The sequence below is a fragment of the Lampetra planeri genome, chromosome 34 (assembly GCF_965212315.1).
Source record: "Lampetra planeri chromosome 34, kcLamPlan1.2.h2, whole genome shotgun sequence".
Lineage (NCBI taxonomy): Eukaryota > Metazoa > Chordata > Hyperoartia > Petromyzontiformes > Petromyzontidae > Lampetra > Lampetra planeri.
In genome coordinates, this window is record NC_136140.1 from 3858715 (window position 1) to 3880668 (window position 21954).

At 49.0% G+C, this 21954-nt stretch overlaps 1 protein-coding gene across 2 annotated transcripts in view; it reads right to left on the reverse strand.

Moving 5' to 3' along the window:
• Positions 1-21954, reverse strand: part of LOC144730038 (selenocysteine-specific elongation factor-like) — a 69451-nt gene that overhangs the window by 36418 nt on the left and 11079 nt on the right. For both annotated transcript variants that reach the window (XM_078610530.1, XM_078610531.1), the window contains exons 6-9: positions 18851-19195; positions 16587-16685; positions 16167-16328; positions 5457-5613 (exon numbers count right to left, since the gene is read on the reverse strand). In XM_078610530.1, the coding sequence (XP_078466656.1) occupies positions 5457-5613; positions 16167-16328; positions 16587-16685; positions 18851-19195 (763 nt within the window). The remainder of the gene's footprint in view (positions 1-5456; positions 5614-16166; positions 16329-16586; positions 16686-18850; positions 19196-21954) is intronic.

A 21954-nucleotide genomic window follows, 5' to 3' on the forward strand; every position in this document is an offset into this window, starting at 1 on the left:
TGTCCCCTGTACGATCCCGCTCTCCCGCCGCCGCCACCCCACCATCATCATCATCATCATCCGTGCCGCCCCCTCGCCTTCCCCCTCCCTTCTCTCTCCTCCCCTCTCCTTCATTCCGCCCCATAGATGCTGTTAGTTGTTAGTGGGGCCCTGCTGTGAGAGCGCGCGCACGCACACTCCCTTTTCAATTCGTCTTCACAGTCGGCGTTTCCTCCCGCCGTCACGTGCCGCCCCTGTCCAGATGTGTGCCACAGTTTGCTTTCCTGGCCGTGATCGTCTGTGGGATTTAACATTTTTTCGTGCGATTAATGCTCTAACCCGCTCCACATGGCTCCTCCGCCGCACGGTTTTTGGAAGGCGCTGGATGAGGTGCGACGCTCGCGAACTTGGCGATACTCTCCAGACATTCACGCACGAAAAAGCGCCAGCGGTGGCTACTGTCATGCTCGCCCTATTTGATTCAGCCTACGACGAGTAATTGGTTTTCTCAAGAAATAATTGTCATCATTATTGGCCAGGAGCTGTCCAGTGCTAAACGAAAGCATCCCCAAATCGTGATGCGACGATCCGTAGAGCACCTTTACATGAACCTACGTAATCAATCCATCTCCGCGGAGGACGACAAGTTCAATCCAACGATAAATACCGCAGTGGCTAAAATATATACCAGAGCACATGAAACATAACGTGGCATTGGGCATCCATCCCAGGACTTGAGACTCAGTTGAGGCTTTGCTGGGTAAAATAAAGGACCATATTATTATTGGATAGATCATCATCGCAAAAAGTTAATGAACTTAGCACATCTCCACAAACGCACGGGATTGGTGGGTAACTCTACACAAGTTCCGAAAACAACGCAAGGCAGAGCTGGAGCGTCGATTGAATAGATGTCTGAAGAAGAGCCGTTACGATCTTTTAAAATTTCTCTATTCCACGGCAGAGTTTCTGATGAACATGTTGAGTTATATTGGCGTGTATGCCACTGCGGAAGCACTCGTGCTTTCAAATTACAGAACGCGGTCTGAGAGCGCAATACTGTATTGTAATACCGAAGAAAGCTTGTGTTTACTCTCCAACACACCGGTGTGCTGTACTAGCAACAAATTGGTATGTTGTGTTTACGTGACAAACCTTACTAATTGGCTGTGTCGGGTGGTGGCGGGTTTAACGACACATTTATATTTACGCGATCTAACCCAAAAAACGTCTATTGTGGATATGTTAATACGTATACAAGTTATGGGTTAACACGCACACATTGTCAAACAAACGCTTTAACGACAGTGTTATATCAGTTAAGGATCACTGTAATGTGTTTATCAAGTAATGGAATTAAGTGTAATGTATTAATTAATTAATACTGTAATGCGTTTATATTTTAGCATTGGTATGTACTATTAAAGTACAATTTAAAACTATTTACTCGTAAGGTATTTTATAATGAATGTATGAATTAAATTGTTTAATGCGTAGATTCTGTTGATTATGTTGTGACTGTTTTGGGAGTTATATAGCAGTATCACGAATAGCAATTTGCTCATTCTAGATTTAAAGTTTTCGTGACTGCAAGGATCCATGCTCTTTGGTTCTTTCGGTAAAGTTACGTAGGTAAAGAAAATAATTTTTTTTTTTAAAAGATACAAAATAAAGAAATTACATCACAAGGTTTCGATTGCAAAATAAGCAATTTCTTGCTGTGGTTGTCACACCTGATGATGATTGCTTGTGTTGCAATCGAAACTTCCTGATTTAATTTATTTATTATCTTTTATTTTTTATTTTCTTTACCTACGTGATTTTACCGAAAGAACCAAGAGTGACAATTTGCTCAACTATTATAGAAAAATCTAAATTACTGAAACTAAATTTAACAAAAAAACAAATGATCATCACCATTACACTGCTGTCACTATACAATTCCTGTTATAAAACATAAAAAACAACATTTAATATGCAAAATATATTTACAAGCCGTTCTGTCACAAAAACAATGGAAATTGAAATGCAAATTAGAACAAACAGATTGTTTTTTTCTCGTCACAACCTGCGAATTTTGGAAGGGAATTCGTTTACCCCCACCCTTCCTCCCCGTGGAGCAATGCATGCAATCCACTAACTTTTATTCACTTCCATGGAACGCCCGTTATGAATATTGTGAATATGGGCGTTTCTATAACCTGAGAAATGTAGTTTCGCACAGATTAAGGAAGGCAGTAGCAGGCAAGCGGCTTTCAAATAAAAAATATATAACGGCAATTTCATAAAATTACAAATACATAACTTTTAGGCGACATCACAGCTTTTGGCAGCTTTTATAATAACTCCAAAATGCACTGCTCTAATCTGTTGCTTATATTCCCAACGCGTTTTTTTTTTCATTTAAAAAAGCACAAACCGCAATCAAGAAAATAAATACATTACTTAGCCCCGTGCGGCAAAAACCACTCAACCAGAACCGCATTTCATCAGCAGCCTAAAGAGGCAAAATTATGGCTTTTAAGATTGCTGCCGCGAGAAAAAAAAATGGAGAACCGATCCACAGGGAGCCATTTCTCATTTCATTTTAAATTCTCGGTAATAGCTCCTTTTCGCGTACTTTGCAAATAGCGCTAATCCACCCACGTACGAGAAACGGCACAACCTAGCCGCCGCCGCTGCGCACGGAGAGAGCACTTTAACCTGTTAGTTACCGCACGCGTGCAGAACTACTCCGAAGCTTCTTCTCTTTTTGCTCAAGCGCCGCGATAAGTATCGTAGGAAGAACCGAGCGGAATGAGCGGCCGGCGCGGCACGACGAGCAACGGTGTTGCGAGAGAAAGAAAGAGAGAGAAAAAGCATTGGACGGCTGTCGCAAAACCTGTATGGGACGTGCACAATGGCGGAACCCTCTTACTTTCTAAATAACGCGTTTTGTACAAAGCTTGCTCCTTTTTTTTCTTCCAAATGCTTCCCGCAAATGTCTCGATGAAGCCAACACTTGTCCTTTGTACGAAGCAGAATTTATTTAATTCATCATTTAACGATTGAGTTTATTATAACGCAATGTGGTGGGGGTTTTGTTTACTGTGGCGATGATGCTGGATGTAATTGCCAGCGAAACGGCGTACTCAGATTGTAAATATCGTGGATTCACTCTTCAACACACTGGTGGGCTGAAGTAGTAACTATTTGCCGTTTTGTTTACGTGATAAATCCCTTACTTAATGGCCGTGTCGGGTGGTGGAGGGTTTAGACACATTTACACTTACGCGATCTAACCCAGAAACCTTTATTATGAATAATATTGGTCGCGAAAGCCTACGTGTTCAACTAAATTAATAATTGATTCCAGCACCCTACAAAGACTCCGCGGAGAGAGTGCTGTCACAGAGAGCGCCTATTACGATCTACTCGACGAACACTTGCAACTGTATTCATTCATATCGCGTCTACTACGTGCAAAAAACACATCTCAAAATGTGGCACAGCCGGGGATAAATAAACCAGGGCCCGGCTATATCGAGCCCCAGGGACAAGCCGGGGGCAGCCGGGGGCAGCTGGGGGCAGCCGGGGGCAGCCGGGGGCAGCACCAACGAGTCCCAGGACATCCTCGGAGGATGGGGGGGAGGGGGGAGGGTAGCAAAGCCGACTCATGACGACTAAGTGCCGGCACCTGGACCAGGCTTGATGCACACTCGAGAGGCCACGTGTGGGGAGATGAAGGCGCAGAGTCGGGGAAGATCATCACGGAGCAGACCCAGGTGTTACGGGTTTACGGACTGATGTGAGCGGACGCTCGCTATCCGACTCGCACTCCTCCTCCACCTCCTCCTACGGTTGCTGGAAACGACGTCAAGGCCCATCATGGCTCCTCCCACCCTCAACCAGTATATATACAAGGACTGTTTTCTTGGAATTTCTCTTACTTGATACAGCTATCGTGCTGTGACGGTTCCACCTGAAGACGGAAGCTTGTGTTGCCTCTGAAACGTCGTGATTTTTTTTTACTTTTATTAATTTTAATTTTTTATCTACGTGACTTTACCGAAAAAACCTAAGAATATGCCCATCAAGACGTTTGTGCCGGGATAGGTGCACTACGGGGTCATGTTAAGCGGTAAAGGCTCAATCGCAGGAGGTCTTGGGATAAGACCCAGGTGTTAGGAGTTAACAGGGCAGCGACTGATAGGTTAACCACCTGTATTCCCCACTGCGCCAACACTCCGCGATTTAACCACCAAATACTCTGTTCATTGACGTGAGCATCGCTGCTTTTATTTTCCGTTGTTGCTGGAGGGCAACTGCCTCCAACTGCCCAGCAGCATCTTTGATGAGAGCCCCCCCCCCCACCACAGAGGCTGATCTTGACACGGTGGGTACCAGTTGTCAACAAGTCCACTCAGTCCCACATCTGCCCATCTCTTATCTAGCTAGCGCGCTTTACCCGATTATCCCCTCCTATCCAGCCACACAAGAGCCGATTTGGCATTTGGGTTACATGGCCCAGCCAACGCATCCTCGCCTGCCAAAAAGGAGTCAATTTCTAACGATTTCCAAATAATATGAATGCCGTTTATTTATAAAGGAAAGCCTCACTGTATATGGAGAATCTTTATCAAGGGGGTTATACATTTGGAGATCTACTCTCTCTTGTGATGAGTGCTATGCATGCTGAATTAACGGGAGTACATGTAAAAATAAAACAAAGGCCACTCATAGGAGAGCATAACAATGTAAGGTATTAACATACATATTCATGAACCCACTTGCTGTACTGCCAACTCCTGGCCACCTCGCATCGCAGAGAGCGATGCGAGGTGGAGCAAGTCCACCAAACTTTGCATGCAATGAGGCGTGCGACCACCAGACCGAGCTCTTTCAAGTATTTGCGAGCTCCTCACACCATCCAACCCGAGACTAATGCACCCATTCGTGATGGACCACAAGAGTGCGTGACTGACAAATGTTCAGACTTAGAACCGAAGCTGCAATGGTGTAAAGTTCACCACACAAGAAATGCAATCGAAGGGCTGCCGGGTTCGATCTTACGCCTCGGCAGTTGAAACAAGGACCCAGGTTTTTCCCACATCTCCCCACCATGCGGTGGTATAAATGGGCACACACCGCTGTTAGCCAATCGGCAGGTCACGTCTGGTGGGGTAAAGTGTGGGTATTCTGACCTCTTCTAAGACCTCTGGCCAACATAGAAGAGACAGGCCGACAAACCCTTTGAGAGGGGCTCTCTGGAGGCTCCCCATAAGTCGAGGCTCTTCCTTGAGCAGGGGCACGAGCGAACGAGCGAACGAGCGAGCAATTGCAAGGCGGCGCCTGGCACCTCTTTACCGACATCACAGGCAGTTCACAGCAATGGCCCACCTACATACACGTCCACACACACACAGCAGCAGCAGCAGCAACACAGGGGGACACCCGCGGTACATCGCACGCCCACCGGCCCAAAGCCTGCAACCTACCCGGCACGCGGACCTTGAACTTGCCACTCTGCCCAAAGCCGCCCTCGATGAGGCCCTGTTCGCCGGTGGACAGCGTGACTTTCATGCCCACGAAGAGCTGCATGTTGGTCTCCTTCTTGAAGAGCGAACGTCCGATCACTTCATACTCCCCGCTTGCCTACCGAGCGCGCACACACACGTACGGTCAGACGAGGATGATTAACATATATTTGTTGGTGGTCGAGACCCGACCCCGATGCCTGTATATCTGGAGTTTGCAAGTTCGCCCCGTGGTCGCGTGAACTTTTTCTCCAGGCGCCCTCCACATTTAGAAAAAATACATTCAGAGTATTTGGCCGCTATAAATTTGCACACGATAAGCCACTTCGTTGAGCTATCATTTGTGGCCAGGTCGCTTCTGAAAACAAGCTACATAGCTCAATGGGCCTTACCTGGGGACAAAAAAAAACATTGTTTAGCTTTTATAGATTTAGCTAGATGGCGTGTTGCATTGCAATACCGTAGGAGATGGGGAAGGAATTGCTGAGGGTCACATCCTGCAGTGGATAGATCATGGCTGACGATGAGCATATGCAGTGCAAAAAGAGATCCAAAAGTAGCTGACTTTTACTGACACACTGTGTTATTGTATAAGAGTACGTGAAGTGTTATAATCAGTCACAACGACGTTATTTGTGTGTATCATTCTCACAATGCGTTTGAATCGTTCGTACGTGCATGAGGGCTGAGCCAACAAGCTCACAGCTTGATAACGGAAGCGACGTTGACACAGTTGCGTTATCCATCTCCACGTTTCCCTTCAAGTGAAATGTACTTGATCCCCGTCAATCTGCTTAGGCTTTAATACTTTTGCACGAGGAGCTCTGTGTTGCTCCCCAAACCACTAATTCATATGAATTCACTGTCACTAGATCACTGCTTTCCTACCACGTGAGTATTTAACTGTGGAGACGAAGAAGGTGCGGAGAACCAGGTCTGGTAAGTCTGGGTTCTCTCCAGATGTATTTTTTTTTAAATAAAAATTTCTTCCAGTTCTCCCTGTAGATTTAGCATGTTTCTTAATTTTCACTTAACACACTGGGATGACTGAAAATACCCAAAAAAACACGAGGGTTAATCTATAATAATAACTAAATTCTTACAGGCCTTGTATATCCCCCTGCTCAACTCCCCCATGGGAAGGTTGAGTAGTTATGGGGTTGAGTGACCATACGTCACCATTTGACATTCCTCAAAGTCACGGGTGTAACCATCAACTGCAACAGAACATCCACAGGCCGATGCGCACAGCTCCTTCATGAAAATGCTAAAAAAAATTAAGATAGGCGACAGTAGCAGGATTGTGGCTATGCAACCCAAACTTTGGACTGTACCATAAACCACACTGTGGTCTGCGCCACCATCAACGGAGGAGGAGACGCAAAACCACACGAACAAACTCTCCCGAAATCCTCTCGCGACTATCGCACCTCGACATGGGCATTTAGCGCCTTAGAATATTGCCACCAAAACTAGGATAGAACCACTTTGGTCAGCTCGAGTTGGTGAATGGCAAGCGAGAGTTAATCGACCGCTATGAAATGTGCCAATTAAAAAACACATTCCTGCGGAGGGAGCTGGTAGGATCGTTGGGTTGCTCGGTCAATGGCCAGGCTCAACGGCGGCGTGGTGTGTTCCGCAAATATGCCCGACTGTGAGGGCGGCCACAAGCCGGCGTGAGTAGGTTAAACGTTGAGTTTTATAAGGGCACCACGGGGTGACCAGCCCCTCCCCTCCCCATCCAGCCCCACCCCTCCCACCCCCCACCCAGCCACACCCTCCCCACCCAGCCCCTCCCCACCCTCGCCACCCAGCCCCTCCCCACCCTCCCCTCTCCACCCAGCCCCACCCTTCCCATTTTTGGATGCACGACGGACGGACGGACACAATAATCCCGTGTGGGCTGGTGTAACCAGGAGGTTCCTACCAGTAAAATTTTATTATGAGCTTAAAAGTTACTATTGGTTATAGCACCATTCATTATATCTCAGACCGTGAACTTTCCAATCACCGCAGTGGTTAGCACACTCTAATATGAACCGAGCAATCGAGTTCAATTCCCAGCCTTTGCTAAAATCAGTGGTAAGTGATACCTGAACAAGTAGTGGGACACTTCCGCACTGACTCGTGTGGCTAAGTATGGTCAAACCCAGGGGCGGTTTCTTCATTAGGGCGATTGGGCGACGCACCACCAATGTCATTCAACCACAGAGTCACGCTAGCGGTCACTGTGCCTCTGGATATAGTCCAATCAGCGTCATGCTACGTTCTGTGGAGTACCGCCTCTTTTTGGGCGATTTCCCTCCGGCTGAGAATCGCCCCGAGTGGTCCCATAGACTTACATTCAAAGATGTTTTTTTTCGAACGGGGGGCACTGCAATGCATTCTCTATGGCTTCCGGGAGGGCTCGCACTAACGTGCTTACGTCATCATACGGAAGCACGTTTCATCCAACAAAATTATTTGTCGCCCGCTTGCGCACAATCGCTCCATTGTGTTGGCGTGTGCAGTAATTGGCCGCTTGGGCACAAGCGCTTCCACGTCCATCGCCCACCCTTTTGGCCTCGCCCCCCCTCCCTCCCGATACGTTCCTTTCATTGGCTACCATAGTCTGATGAGCTCCCCCCTCCCTCTCCCTCCCCCCTCAACTCGCTTTTAAGGGATTACATCTTGAATCATTGCCTCACTTGATACAGCTAATCTGGCTGTGACGGTCCCACCTGATGACGGAGACTTGTGTTGCCTCCGAAACGTCGTGATTTTTGTTTTTATTTTATTTTACTTTCTACGTGACTTTACCGAAAAAACCTAAGAAGAAGATTATTTTTCATTAATATTAAAGAAGTGAAGTTGCCTTTACATGCTTAAGCTGTTAATTTATCCTTTGCATGGGTGGACCTTATCCTTATCAATCATCCAGACATTTGCCCCCCCTGAGAGATTTTGCAGGAGCCGCCACTGGTCAAACCACCGCATGACTGACACCACATGAAAAGGCCTTCATCCTTCACTGACTCTAAAAAGGGCTGTAGATTATGACTATTAATAACGAATTTTACATTGAGGTGCACAAGGAGAGTATACAAAATGGTGCTTTTACAGGGGCACATTGCAAACGAACTTTTACAAATGTGAAAAACAAAGATCCTCCCTGTAGCCTTAACAGGCTTTTGGGGCAAGTGCTGTTAGCGAGCACCTACGAAGGCCAGCGTGGCACACGAGGGGGTGGGTGGCCAGCACCACGCCTGGCTGCCTTTGTCTCCACAGTGGCGCTGTTTACACATCACACCAGGTAATCATTTGAGGCCGAGTCGACCTAGGGGAGGCCCAGAACCGGTTCAGATAATCGTCACTGGTGTTGGCCATGAGCGGGAATCGAACCTGGGTCAACCGGGTTTGCAGCGCAGCGTAGCACGCTAACCGCTACACTACCGCGAATGTGTGCAAGTGTTCTACGCACACCCGCACACAGTCCCGCACACTTCGCTCACAACACATCCGTCCCAATCGCAGCCTCACGCCTGCTCATGGTGAACACTCTCGAGCTTCACCGGCACTCCCACGGCCTCGAGCCCGCGAGCCAAACAACTTTCCCAGAGACTGCAGGTGTTCCCATGCACGCGAGGTTTGAGAGTGTGCAGGAGCCCCCCTCTCTCCCCGTCTCCTCTGGCTGGGTCTCGGTTTGTTTCCTGTTCAGCACGCCTGGTCCCGTCAACTCGCGGCTCTCTCGCGGTCGCGTACCCCACACGCTAAGACAATTCAACCACCACCCCCCCCACTGCCCCGCTAACACAAGCATTGGTGAATTGTCGCGATTAGCCGCCGCTATTCGATGACGGTTATCGATTCATCTGCAACGTTTGACGCAGCCTGTTGCCGCTATTTGTCTTTGCTGGCCGAGTGACCATTCTAATAGAGCTGTATAACCCAATGGGCTTCTTTACTCGGGAAGTAAAACTTCTGAACGTCTACATTTTTGTATCGTATATATATATCTCGTTTGCACTGTCATGTACGTTCTGTCTGTCGTGTCTGTTCCGTCTGTAGAATCTCTCCCATTTTTGTTTGTCGTTTCAGTTTTGTGTCACTCATTCTATGATGTAGACTTAAATCGTTAACAATTGATTGAGACGCACACATTCTGAAGTACGGATATCATAAGCGTACGACCTTTAATTGATTAATTGCTACATGCCTGACATTTATCAAAAGAACTCACAAACACCTTGTGAAAGACCCAACACAGAAGATCCTTGGGTTTGATCTTCCACAAAGATCGTAGTCCACCCCAAAATCGAATCCATACAAGCCATAGTAGCAGATGCGGATACCTGATACTCAAATGGAAAATTAAAAACTCTCCAGTGTGCGACTGTGGTCATCCAGAACAGACCATAAACAGTTTAACGACGCAATGCCCGATCCACAAATATGAAGGAAACATCACAGCGATGTACTGCACTGCCATACCAAAGAAGAGACTTCCTCCAACGATCCTGGCCTTCTACTTAAGGTGCCATTAGACCCATGGCGTTCGGATGACCACTGCATAATTATAGGGAATTGGTGACGTACAGCAGCGCTAAACCAAACACATATCACACCGTGCGCAAAATCAACCGCATAGCAGGTGGCAAAGCCGCACACGTTTTGGGGGTAGGCAAATCTGGATTGAACCACGGTGACACGCAGAGTGGTATACGCAGCATGCGCATGGCCCTGCTTGAATTTATTCGCACAAACTGGCGGGCGTCATGCTCATCAAAAACGGGCGTAGGTGTTAAAAAAAAAAATCAGCGGCCATAAAAAAACCACAGCGCCTCGAGTTTCATAAAAATTCCAACACAGCGACGTTCCCCCCCCCGCCACCCTCCTCAGCTGCGTGCGCGCGCACGCACGCCACCACGTTCAGAATGAAGCTATCCAGGGCCCTACCGCACATAGAGACAATTAAAAAACTGTCAGGAAAATTGCGGGCAAAATTGCGGAAAAATTAACCTTAAGCGCGGCTTACAAACAGCAGAGCACGGGATGATTAATGAGAGGTTCGAAAATATTGTCCCCTAAGAAGCCTGCCGGCGGGCCTGGAGAAAGGGGGGGGGGGGTTCCATCAATAAAGCAAACCCGGGGTTTTCAAAACATTAGTTTTGACTTGTCGTCCCAGCGCACGGCAACTCCCCACTACCCCCGCCCCCGACTGCCCCTTTCCCCCCGTGGGTTTTGTAGATGAAAGTGCAGCAATTTTCAAACATTTTTCTACCCCCCCCCACCACCACCACCACCCCTTCCATTTTCTGACGCTGGCCGCGCAAAGTTGGCAGCGCGAAAGCTTAGGCAATCAGTGTCCGTTTGAAGGAGCGGAGTTTTTTTTAATTTGAGTTCCTGTGTGAAAGAACTGCATGTCTGGGTGGGTTAACGCAAGTTCACGGCACCCGGAGGCTCGAGCGATTGGCCGGTTATGAATAGCGGAATTTAGCGCAGACCGACCTTGCCCACATAGGCTACGAAACTTCACAGACGGGGCTGCCTGTGCAGTTTGAAACGTCGGGGGTGGAAAAAAAGGCCAGACAAAACACTAATGTGTCACTTGGGCTGTTTTCGTCCACATTTCCCCCTGTTTATTTTGCATGATGTTTAAATCCCACGTTAATGCGGAGCACGGTCGAAGTATTAGTAGGTTCAATTATGGCCTCGTGTTTGCACGTTGTTTAAATGTTGGTGAGATATGTGGGCGTAAAAAAAAAGCTGAAATAAATTGCTCACAGCCACAAGTATGTAATTTTTGGACAATAACGCGCTGTTCTAGCCTGACATTTAATGCGCAGTTTTCTAAAACCATGAAGCGTATTTTATTTATTAAGTTTACAAAACAAATGTGTTAACCTGTCAATGAAATATATCCTTACACATTACACAGACAAAGACACGTACATGCTGTCTGAGCAATGTCATACGAGAGTGACATTCTTTGTGCACGCCGCAATAGCAAATTTAATTTACATTAAACTCTCAGTCACGAAATTATGTTCAAACAAGTGTATATATAAAAAAAGTAAGGGACGATGGTGGAAAACACGTACAACCAAAAATTTAAAAACACTCATCATATCAACCACGAACATACTTTTTGCTAAATGGCAGCGTTATTCACGAATATGGCAAGCCTTTTCAATTATAGCACACTCCAGTTTCTATGATGCCAATATACAAATAGTATGTCATATATATGTGTACTATATATACACAGTTAAATATTTATACCCAAGTTTGGATTGCCTCTGTTTAAATTGGCTTATAATGTTCAAACGTTTTGTTTAACCACTCCCAGTGGTTTAAAAACTCGGTGCATTATGTTTTTGTTTGTAACCACATCCCTGGTTCAAAGCATATTAATCCGAAAAAGTTTTTTGTAGGTTGTATTCCGGGACCTTTGTTGCAAACTTATCGTGATAATGGTGACAATTATATCGGTCACGATCCTAATGATGACAACAACGACGCCCGTGAAAAACACCTTTCCAATTCGACTCGCTGCACAACATCGCCGCTCGATTTTAGTTTCAGGACTCCTTTCGACAGATTTCGTCACGAATCTCGTCGGTTTTTTTTTCCTCTCGGCCAAAGTCTTTTTGTGCTTTTCGGAGGTCCCCGTCATTGGGCACCGCTCGGCCAATCGGCAACCGCCACTGACTGACCTCTCGGGGTCCAATGGGCTTCGGGGCTCCACATTACTGCTCCGCAGACAAATGGGATCGGAGACCTAAAGCCACCCGTTGGAGCTGGCTGAAAGAAGGGACCCCGTTCGCCAATCCAAATAGCGGATTACTGCGGTATGCGCGCAAGGCCGCCGGGCCCTGTTCGCTGTCGAGGGCTCAGGGTTTGGGAGGTTTTTTGTTTTTTTTCCCCTCTCGAGCACGAAGGCATTTTAATTTGCCCTCGTTACGTGCCGGTGACAAATACATATCCTCTAGGTGCCAATGGCCGCAGGTCAGCCAGGGCAAGGCCACTGTACTCATTCATTAGAACGTGGGACCCTTTCCCAAACAATATTATGCCTGGGCTTAAGGGATAATGTAGGGTTTTGCTGTGCAAACCAAGAAATTGCTAACTAAATGAAGGGATCAAATGGGCAGATAACGTTTCGGCCGTAAAATATACTGTCAAATGGTCCCTTCGTAATGCCCAGGAGGTTATTTATATGGCTCTGGATAATTTTGGAGACTTAAATTAGTGCTTTTTCAAGCCGCTAAGTATGGCTATATCTGGTTACAGTTCTGTGCCGCGATAAAGAGGCAGATAACGTTATTTACACATCTATGTGGGGGCAAGACTGCATGTGTCCGAATGTAGTTTGATAAATATTTGAGCGGTTCTTTTCAGACAGGTTCTCTGCTACACCTAAGAAACGCTACATTTCAGCCTAAAACATATTCTCATAACCCAGCCCTGCAAGCCAGGATGTGTTAATAGAAAATATTTCAGGGTTGATTAAATCGAACGTGACAAATCGCCCCCAAAGCATTCACAGTATGTTCAAATCTGGCTTCGAAAAGACCCGTATTAAACCATAATAATAAGCCATCACTTAATCTCCCACTTGCAGTTTGCATTGCAGTCGCAGTAATGTTTTTTACCGATGTAGGCAGAGCGATCTCGAACACACAAGTGGAATGTTTTCTTTTCGTCATTTCCATTCGGTTCCTAACTTATCACGGGGCTAAAGTTATAGCGAGCTGCCTAAAAAAACCGTATCATGTCCAAGAAAGGACAGACGGAGAAAGGGAGATTTATTTTTTATCATTACCATTTATTTTTCTTCGGGCTCAAGCATTCGTCTTCAGGTCACGACCGCTGGATTTCCATCGCGAAAATCCCTAGGCCGCACCCAGCGACCGACCCACCGTGGCAGTGCGCTAACACCCGTTTTTATTCCGGGACGTCGCATGTTGGGCTAAACATACAATCTCGATAAAGAAAAAAAATCCACAATGACGCCACTCAGCGTGGATGGGCAGACACGCGCTGCCGCGATCGTGGGCGGGGGTGCTTGGGGGAGGGGGGAAATAAATAGATAAAACGACACGCGTACGTTCGGAACAAAAATGTACACAAGATAAAAACCATTTAAAGGATAAATGTTTAGATACTTGGGGACGTGAGCCATGGCTCGTGGCGGGTGCTGGTGGCGGGCGTTATAGAGGCGGCGGCAGGACGGGTGGCGCCAATGCCCGTGCATTCCGCCGATGCAAAACAAAAAAATTAAAAGAAAAGAAAAGAAGACGCAGCGGCAAAAGCCCTAAAAAAATGCGACGGCATAAAAACAAAGAGGCAGCGCGCAGAAGGCGCCAGCGAAAAAGGGCGAGCGTGTTCGCGTGACGGAACTCAGGAGCGGCCGCAGACCGGATAAACATCCCCGATCGTCGTGGGCCCGCGCGTGTGTTTGGCTATTGTGCCGTGCTGTCATACCGTCGTGGCGCAGAAAGAGAGACGGGGGGGGGGAAGAAATACAGTAAAGAAAATACAGTTCATTGTATTTGAAAATTATTCAAGGCAGTTAAGTGCGCGGTTTACTTTTTAAACTTTTGTGCGTTTGGTGTCTACGCACAAGCCGAGCGGCGCATTGCCACCTGTCTTTTAACAAAAAAAAAGCACCAAATAAAAACTTTACACTGCGAACAATCGGAGAAAAAAAAACCTGGTCTTGACTTGACGTGCAAGGGCACAACGACTCAAGAACACCGCTTCAGCCCATATGGCACGCAGAGTCCTTTACTCTCTCAGTGAACCGGCGGTAACCTGATAAAATATTTGAATCCATATTCAGGCATGGGTGATCATGAAAGGAAAACAGCCCACAAAAATCCAATTACACCAATTTCCGGATATATAATGTGTACCCTCTGCCAGCAAGTCTGCGCAAGTGTGCGAGTGTGCCTGCGTGTGTGTGTGTGCGCCTTGCCTGCGTGTGTGCGTGCGTGTGTGTGTGCGCCTTGCCTGCGTGTGTGCGTGTGTGCGTGCGTTTAAATAAGCGGAGCGCGCAAGACGCGACACCGCAAAGCGGCGCAATAAATTCGAGTGCTGACGTACAATGCGAGGCCCTCGAAAATATGCGAACAGTCAATATCCACAAGTATTTCAGTGCACCGCAAGGGCTGGTTCACTGGCTCGCAGACAGAATGCAGTCTAACGTATCTGTTAAACATAGAATCAGTGCCATTCATGCTGGTCCTACAGCAGCATTCGCTGACACAAGGCACAACCCCCTACGCCGGGGGGGGGAGGGGGGGGGTTGTATGGCCTGGCTTAACCACGCTGGTCAATGCGGGTTGAAGGAGGAGGCCCCAAGACCGGTTCAGACATCCCTTGCCATTCACGCTAGCCGTGGCCGAGAACAGAACTCAGGTCACACGGTTGCGAGCGTGGTGCACTAGCTAGTTGCGCCACCACTCCCCATACAATACAAAGACACGGACACAAAAACTCACAAATATGCACATCAAACACAGACGGGTGTATATACAAAACACAATGATCCCCCATATAGCCGTTTACAGACTATCGGGGCAAGTGGTGTTCACAGACTATTGGGCCAAGCGTGCACCGATGAAGACCTCCCCACATGAGGTGGTGGTGTGGCCAACACCGCGCCCGACCGCCTTTGTCTTCCCAGCGCTTATGTGTTATGCAAAGCATACCCAGGAGAGGCCCAAGACCAGTTAAAATATTCACTCGTCACTGATGTTCGGCTGTGAGCGCCAATCGAACTCATATACAGAGACAGAAGAACAATGCACAAACACGCACCCGTATGTCCACGTCGGTTTGATTTCTGCCTATGGCTGGCATCGGTGCTGAGCGATATCTTAACTGGTTCTGGGCAATCCCTTTACCAAGCCCAGCATTGACCGGTGTGGTGAGGTGCAGTCAAATAACCCCCATAACCAAACATAGCATGGGGCGGCCTTCGCCCGACAGTGGACTAACAATGGATTGTAAATGATGACGATTATTATTACTACCAGTGATGAAGTGTGGTTGTGGCATGGGCCCCGATTCAGGGCTCCCTTTTCTCTCTTTTGTCGCCCAGATCCTCGGCACATCTGGCCTGCGAATGCCGGTGCAGTTGCGCTGCCTACACACTAAAAATATCAAGATTGAAAACGAATTTCTTTAGAACTGCTCTTTGTGTTTCATTTTCTAGGCCTTCCCCGCACCTCCAATTATCACGGTTGGTTATGCAAGGTACAAAACAAGTTCAATATACATACATACACATCAGCACCTAAGCTGGACCCAAAGAGTGACCAATGTACGAGCAAGAAAGGTTGCACGTAGAAGATCTGATGCAAGCAGTGGCGAGAAGGAAACTGGCACTATTTGGAGACCCGTGTTGTATGGACAAAAGCAGGAAAGTTAAAAGTGTGTTGTTGTTGTTCAGAGAAGTGTAAGGAACTGGAAAGAGAGAGAATGGCTTAATGACGACGACTTAATAGATCGGTGCCACTACTTGCGCAAATTGGCACAAGACAGAGGAAAGTGGAAACAAATAACGAAATGTGCAGTGGACACCTACTCGGCTATCTGTCCGTGGATCGTGATGATGATGATCGACAGCCACTGATGACTACAGCTACTACTGCCGCCGTCGTTACACTTGTTCTGACCGCTCACCCTCTCCACGGTGCCCTCCTTGCTCTTGGTCTTGTAGACGCGGAGCTGCGCCAGGCTGGCTTCACTGTAGCCCTTCTCCTCGAAGCCCTCCAGCAGCGTGCCGTGGAACGCCAGGCGGCAGCTGTTGGCGTGGATGTCTGCGTCCAGGCGGGACGCGATCACCTGCGCGCAAGGAGAGCGCGCGTTTCGTCGGCGTCCGTAAACATGTGCGGCTCGCCACGTATATTGCTCTGCGGCAGATTGGCTCTAAAGGGTCCCACCACCAATTAGGGTATTTTTAAATATTTTTTTACTCCAACTGCGCTATCGTATAAATATGGGGCTATGTTAGAGAATGGCCCGTGGTATGTATATTGAACTTTATAGCTCATAGAATAGAATTCCTCCAGTATAAATAAATATTCTGATTCGCTCGCTCACCTTGCAGGGCCGTGGACAGGTGACCGGGCGCTCAAACTCCAGCAGAGCCCATTGGTGCCGCGGTGCAGGATTGGCGGCGGGTGTGGTCCGCTCATCAGCCTGCCACAACACACCAGATCACACCACAGTGACGTCACAGCACACCAGATCACACCGCAGTGACGTCACAACACACCAGATCACACCGCAGTGACGTCACAACACACCAGATCACACCGCAGTGACGTCACAACACACCAGATCACACCACAGTGACGTCACAACACACCAGATCACACCGCAGTGACGTCACAACACACCAGATCACACCACAGTGACGCCACAACACACCAGATCACACCACAGTGACGCCACAACACACCAGATCACACCACAGTGACGCCACAACACACCAGATCACACCACAGTGACGCCACAACACACCAGATCACACCACAGTGACGCCACAACACACCAGATCACACCACAGTGACGCCACAACACACCAGATCACACCACAGTGACGCCACAACACACCAGATCACACCACAGTGACGCCACAACACACCAGATCACACCACAGTGACGCCACAACACACCAGATCACACCGCAGTGACGCCACAACACACCAGATCACACCACAGTGACGCCACAACACACCAGATCACACCACAGTGACGCCACAACACACCAGATCACACCACAGTGACGCCACAACACACCAGATCACACCGCAGTGACGTCACAACACACCAGATCACACCGCAGTGACGTCACAACACACCAGATCACACCGCAGTGACGTCACAACACACCAGATCACACCGCAGTGACGCCACAACACACCAGATCACACCACAGTGACGCCACAACACACCAGATCACACCACAGTGACGCCACAACACACCAGATCACACCACAGTGACGCCACAACACACCAGATCACACCACAGTGACGCCACAACACACCAGATCACACCACAGTGACGCCACAACACACCAGATCACACCACAGTGACGCCACAACACACCAGATCACACCGCAGTGACGCCACAACACACCAGATCACACCACAGTGACGCCACAACACACCAGATCACACCACAGTGACGCCACAACACACCAGATCACACCGCAGTGACGCCACAACACACCAGATCACACCACAGTGACGCCACAACACACCAGATCACACCGCAGTGACGTCACAACACACCAGATCACACCACAGTGACGCCACAACACACCAGATCACACCGCAGTGACGCCACAACACACCAGATCACACCACAGTGACGCCACAACACACCAGATCACACCGCAGTGACGTCACAACACACCAGATCACACCACAGTGACGCCACAACACACCAGATCACACCGCAGTGACGTCACAGCACACCAGATCACACCGCAGTGACGTCACAACACACCAGATCACACCGCAGTGACGTCACAGCACACCAGAGCACACCGCAGTGACGTCACAGCACACCAGATCACACCGCAGTGACGTCACAGCACCCCAGATCACACCGCAGTGACGTCACAGCACACCACAGTGATGTCACAGCACACCAGATCACACCGCAGTGACGTCACAACACACCAGATCGCACCACAGTGACGTCACAGCACACCAGATCACACCGCAGTGACGTCACAGCACACCAGATCACACCACAGTGACGTCACAGCACACCGGGGGCACGCCAAGTCAAGCCAAAATATTCCACCATCAGTCATCAGGAAAGGAGGGCATGAAGGCAGCTCCATTTGTGGATTAACAACTGCACTAGGCATGGCATAGTCAAGATGCACTGGGCATGGCATGCTTAAGTGGGCGCCACAGCGACGAGATATTAACTCCCTCGCCTGGTATACAGGAGGCCATGGGTTCAATCCCGACCCTGACGCCTGCTGTATATTTGGAGCTTGCGTGTTCTCCCCGTGATCATGTGCATTTTTCTCAGGGTCCTCCGGTTTCTCCCTCCACATTTAGAAACATGTGCTTAGAGTATTTGGCTGCAATAAATTCCCACGTGACAGGCCAATTCGTTCAGCTATCATTTGTGATCAGGTCACTTTTGAAAAAGAGCTCTATAGCTGCGTGGGCCTTACCTGGTAAAGTAAAACATTTTTCGTTGATAGTTTTATTTTCCTGGACGAATAAACGACATGGCAATGACTGTTGCTCTTATTATTTCATGGGGTGCGGGCAGGTTCACATCGGCCCGCGGCAAATGTCCACAAACACTCGGAAGGATCATCCCGGCAGCCACCTGCTCGGCGCGGTCCTTGGGCTGCTCGGCCAGGAACTCATCCTGGTACGCGTAGTCTCGCGAAAAGTCGAAAGCGGCGTCGTCGCCGCCGCCATCGTCGCCAGCCCCACCGCCGGCTCCGAAGAAGGAGACCCGGGCGAGCACAGTCTCGTGGCCGATGGTGACGTGGAACTTGGTGCGCGTGCTCACGGCGCCACGGAAGTAGGGCACGCGGCGCACGGAGGCGATGCCGGAGCGCAGCGACAGCAGCGAGCCCGGCGAGCACACGAGCCCGCGCTCCAGCAGCTTGGGGTCGAACTGCGTCACGCAGAGACCGACGCGGTCGCCCTGCGCCGCCGACGTCACCTGAGGGCCAACGGACGGGCCGATGGATTCAGTGGGGGCGAACGGACGAGTGGGTGAGTTGTGCGAACGATGAGCGAGTTGAATGCATGGGCGAATGAGGGAGTGAGCGAGTGAGTGAATAAGCTACGTGAGAGATGGAATGAGCCACACACGTTTGCCCTGCACCTGAGGTCACCTGGGCTGGCAGATGGACTGACAGTGAATGAGTGGATGCATATGAATGAATTAATTACCGAATGAATATGTGAGTGAATGCATGCCTGCAGGCAGACATCACCTGGACCCACGGATGAATCAGCAGATCAACAGGCGAATGAAGAGATGAATGTATGGGCGAATGAGGGAGTGAATGGTTGAGCAAATGTAGGAGTTAATTTGTCACTTAATAAGTGAATGTATGAGCAAAATAGTGAGTGAGTGAATGAATGTATGAGTGAATGGGCGAATGTTGTTAATAAGGGAATCGGTGACTTCATAAGTGAATGTATGACCAAAATAGTGAGTGAATGTATAAGTAAATAAGAGGATGTGTAAATTAACTTGTGAATGTATGAGAGAACGAGTGAGCCAACTCCAGCAGAGTGTAATGCAATTTAGTTTCTAGTTTTTTTGTTGTTGTCACTGCTTAGGCCGACTCTGTGCTTAGGGATCCCATGCTCGGTGTTGAATTGCAAAAGAAATCGAAAGCCAAAGTGGTGCCCCCACTCAGGTGAGCACAGGGTAGGCACCCACCTCTAGTTCAAAGCACTGAGCCAGTGGTGGAAAGTCCACATTCCTATAGAAGGGGGCAAGTCTGTCCATATAAGACCATCACTTTGAACTTCCCACAAAGTGTTACTCGTTTTATCAACCCAGCACAGTCGACGGCCTGACTTAACCCCTCCCCCCCCCCCCATCAGAATTTGAACTCGTAGCCTTCCGATTGCAAACGGCAGGCTCGAACCGCTATACCACACAGCTGGATTTTATTCTAACGTCTAACTATGCGGCGGAGTCGCAGAAACACGTTGAAAGTCGGGGGTGTCCCACGTGCATGCGTGTGCTGCGTGAATATGCGTGCTGACCATGTGTGTGTGTGTGTGATGATCGTGTGAATGTGTTCGTCTGCTGACTGTGTGTGTGTGCTCTGCCCATGAATATGTGTCTGCTGTGTGTGTGTGTTCACTGTATCAATGTGTGTGTGTGCGTGTTGTGTGTTCTATGTGAATGTGTACTGAGTGGATGAATATGTGCATGTGTGTGTGTGTATGCATCATTAGAGGAAAAAACGGTGATCCAATCTCCGACCCCCAGGAACAGGTTTGCAGATTTGCTGAGCATTTCTGTGAGGTCCTGGGGGAGGGAAAATCTCTCAGCCAGGAAAACATCATGGCACAAAGTGGGGATAACCCTGCTGAGGCTGCGGTGCCTCAAATATTGGAAGAGGTCACCCCCTGTGAGTGGCTGGCTGAGGTACCGGCTGTTGAGGAAGTACTGAGGGCGATCCGGAGTCTGAGACCAGGGAAGGCACCGGGCAGAGATGATCTCCCAGGCGAAATGCTGAGGGAGGGTGGCGTTTGTGCACAGACTGCCCTATATGACATCATAACAACAGTCTGGACCACTGGACGGGTTCCGCAGGACTGGAAGGATGCCCTGGTGGTCCCCCTCTTTAAGAAGGGGGACCGCACAGACTGTAACAACTACAGGGGCATCTCACTCCTCAGTGTGCCGGGTAAGGTCCTGGCAAGGATTATTCAACATCGCCTTGCTAGGCATGCTGAGGAGAGGCTTGCGGAGCCCCAATGTGGTTTCAGGAAAGGGCGGTCCTGCACAGATGCCATATTTTCTGTCCGTCTGCTACAGCAGAGGTGTAGGGAATTCCAAAAAGACCTACATCTCTGCTTTATTGACCTGGTCAAGGCCTATGATACCATCAGTAGGACTGGGCTCTGGGTTGTTCTTCGTGCTTTCGGAGTCCCTGACCCTCTGCTCACGATCATTAAGGACCTTCATGATGGTGAGCGGGCCCGGGTAAAACTACGTGGCCGGGAGTCGGAGCCTTTCCCTGTACACCTTGGGGTGCGACAGGGATGTCCTCTGGCTCCCACATTATTTAACATCTATTTCGACTGCGTAGTTCGTGAAGCCTTCAATAGCTGTACCGGGGGAATTACCATTTGGTACAGATATAATGGGAGGCTGATCGACGCCCGGGTGCGATCAAGGGATGGCTCCCTATTGGTCAACCACGTTATGTATGCCGATGATTTGGTAATAGCTGCTCATTCAGAAGAGGAGTTGGAGACGCTGCTGCTGAGGCTGGAGTGTGCCACTAAGAGGTGGGGCCTTACCATCAGCCCCACCAAAACTAAGCACCTGCCTGGGTATTTTGTACCATCGGGCACTCCGCCCCCACAACTCCCAATCGGTGATGGGGCAGTTGTGGAGAGAGTAGAGAGTTTCCCATACCTGGGCAGTGTGCTCATGACCAGCTCCAGTTTATCAGCAGAGGTCTCACTCCGAATCAGTCGAGCGGCAATATCTTTTCATCGGTTGCGTAACGCTGTGTGGAAGCTACCTGGTCTGTCGCTCCGCACGAAGCTTCAGGTCTTCTCGGCCACGGTCATTCCCTCCCTTCTCTACGCTTGCGAAACGTGGACCCCCCTAGTGGAGCATCTTCGCCGGTTGGAAACATTTAGGCTGGCCTGCCTACGATCCATCCTGGGTTTGACCAGGCTGGATTGTGTGAGGAGCTCACAAGTCCTTGAAAGATCTGG